General features: G+C 33.3%; 1 protein-coding gene across 1 annotated transcript; it reads right to left on the bottom strand.

Moving 5' to 3' along the window:
* Window positions 1-436: 436 nt before the first annotated feature.
* Window positions 437-1706, bottom strand: LOC126767055 (uncharacterized). The gene is made up of 6 exons (XM_050484667.1): window positions 1570-1706; window positions 1431-1508; window positions 1240-1316; window positions 859-1071; window positions 627-783; window positions 437-562 (listed from the first exon to the last, which is right to left on the bottom strand). The coding sequence occupies exons 1-6, from the start codon at window positions 1703-1705 to the stop codon at window positions 438-440; spliced, it is 786 nt and encodes a 261-aa protein (XP_050340624.1). The 5' UTR covers window position 1706; the 3' UTR covers window position 437.

Consider the following 1706-nt stretch of genomic DNA (forward strand, 5'->3'; position numbering starts at 1 on the left):
GGGACTTTCCGTAAATCTTTCAGTCACACTCTTAAGAGCCATGGGAACTTTTTTGACCGTTTCTTTTCATTACGTACCTAATTGTGTGATTGTATATACCGTTCTTACTCAAAGCTTAGTAGCATAACAAAATGTATAGCTGCACCGCTCATTCACGTTATATGTGCCCGGTGTTTTACCAGTAAATTAACTAGTAGCTTTTCCGCAGATTTACTAGTTTACTGACGGTCATTTTTTGAGAAAATGTGTGGTGAAATGAGAGTAAAACTTCTAGTGATTTGACAATTTTTTTTTGACCGTCATTTTGCAGTTAAATACAAAGTGAAATACTAAGGTTTTTTACTTGCCATAATGGAATACCGCAAAATATAATTAGAAATAAAAATCCATTTTTTTTGTATGTTTTCTTTTATATTAGTATTTAGTATAAGAAAAATTTACAATTTTGTTATGTTTTTTTTGTTCAGCAAATAGCGTTTTTGCTTTTGCCTGTTGTGGCTTTGCTCAACGCTCTTTCGGACTTCCTTTTCGAAGTCGATGCGTCCATGCAGTTTGAAAATTTCTGAAACAAATAAAACATAATAACAGAAAACTTGGTAAATAAAGTTAACAATAGTATGAATTACCAAATAGAGCCACGCTAACTATTTTTAATTCTGAAAGCGATTTCTTCCCGCACCTCCCATCCCAATTGAACAAACTGAGGACTTCGTCGCCAAAAACTCGCTTCATAACTTCGCCAATATCCCCAGAAGTGCCCTTTAAAGTGAAAAGATATGTTATCTGCAAAGACATTTGTGATTTTGTTAATTCATAAACATGTGTACTCTAAGAAAAAAAAACAAAAACAATACTCACAACTGCATCTTCATAATTTTTTTCTAATATCTTCTCCTCCAAATCAAAGACCGCATCCAAGGTCTGCATTGGCATAAGAACTGCCAGTTCGGTGTGAAAGTCTTCGCAACTTTCTCCCGAGATGCGGCACACTGTCTGCTGCACCTTTTTTACTAGGACTTTCGTCTCTCGCACGATTTTGTGGTGGGCCATGACATCAGTTTTATTAATTATCTGAAATATGTACATATGTAGATAGTAATAATTAATATATACCATATATATATCAAAATTGAATTTTACTGCTATTTTTGCACACACAGATGTATGAAAATTTGCATTAAAAAATATATAAAATGTATACTTCTGTAAGGAAGTGACCTAAATATAATGATCACTTACGTTTTCTTCCAATTTGTCCAGGCGACTTTCCAAGTTCAATTGTTTTTCCAAAATTAAATCTAACTTGGCCATTATATCTGTAAGAATAAAATTATTTGTAGCAAGTTCATACTTCTATATACTAGGAATAATTAGTAAAAGTGCTAAAAAAATATTGACTTTAATGTTTTACGTAAAGTGGTTAACATTACCTTTGTTTGCATCTAAGCCCTCGGAAGCAGTTGCAGTTTCTTCAGAGCAAAACATGTTTTGGCTGTGCGGAGTGAGTACTGTAAAACATTTCATAAAGTCTGAAGAAAGTTATTTCTATATTTATTTCGAAATTCTTACCTTGACTTGAAGAGCTAGCGTAAAAATTATGCGATAGTTGCACTTTTTTCCTTTTTAAGCCCTTAGGAGTGGAAGTTGATGGTGGCGTCACATTAAAAATATCATTCGACTCCATCATATTGCTCCAACGATGCATT

Source organism: Bactrocera neohumeralis, unplaced genomic scaffold, assembly GCF_024586455.1.
Source record: "Bactrocera neohumeralis isolate Rockhampton unplaced genomic scaffold, APGP_CSIRO_Bneo_wtdbg2-racon-allhic-juicebox.fasta_v2 ctg370, whole genome shotgun sequence".
Classification (NCBI taxonomy): Eukaryota; Metazoa; Arthropoda; class Insecta; order Diptera; family Tephritidae; genus Bactrocera; species Bactrocera neohumeralis.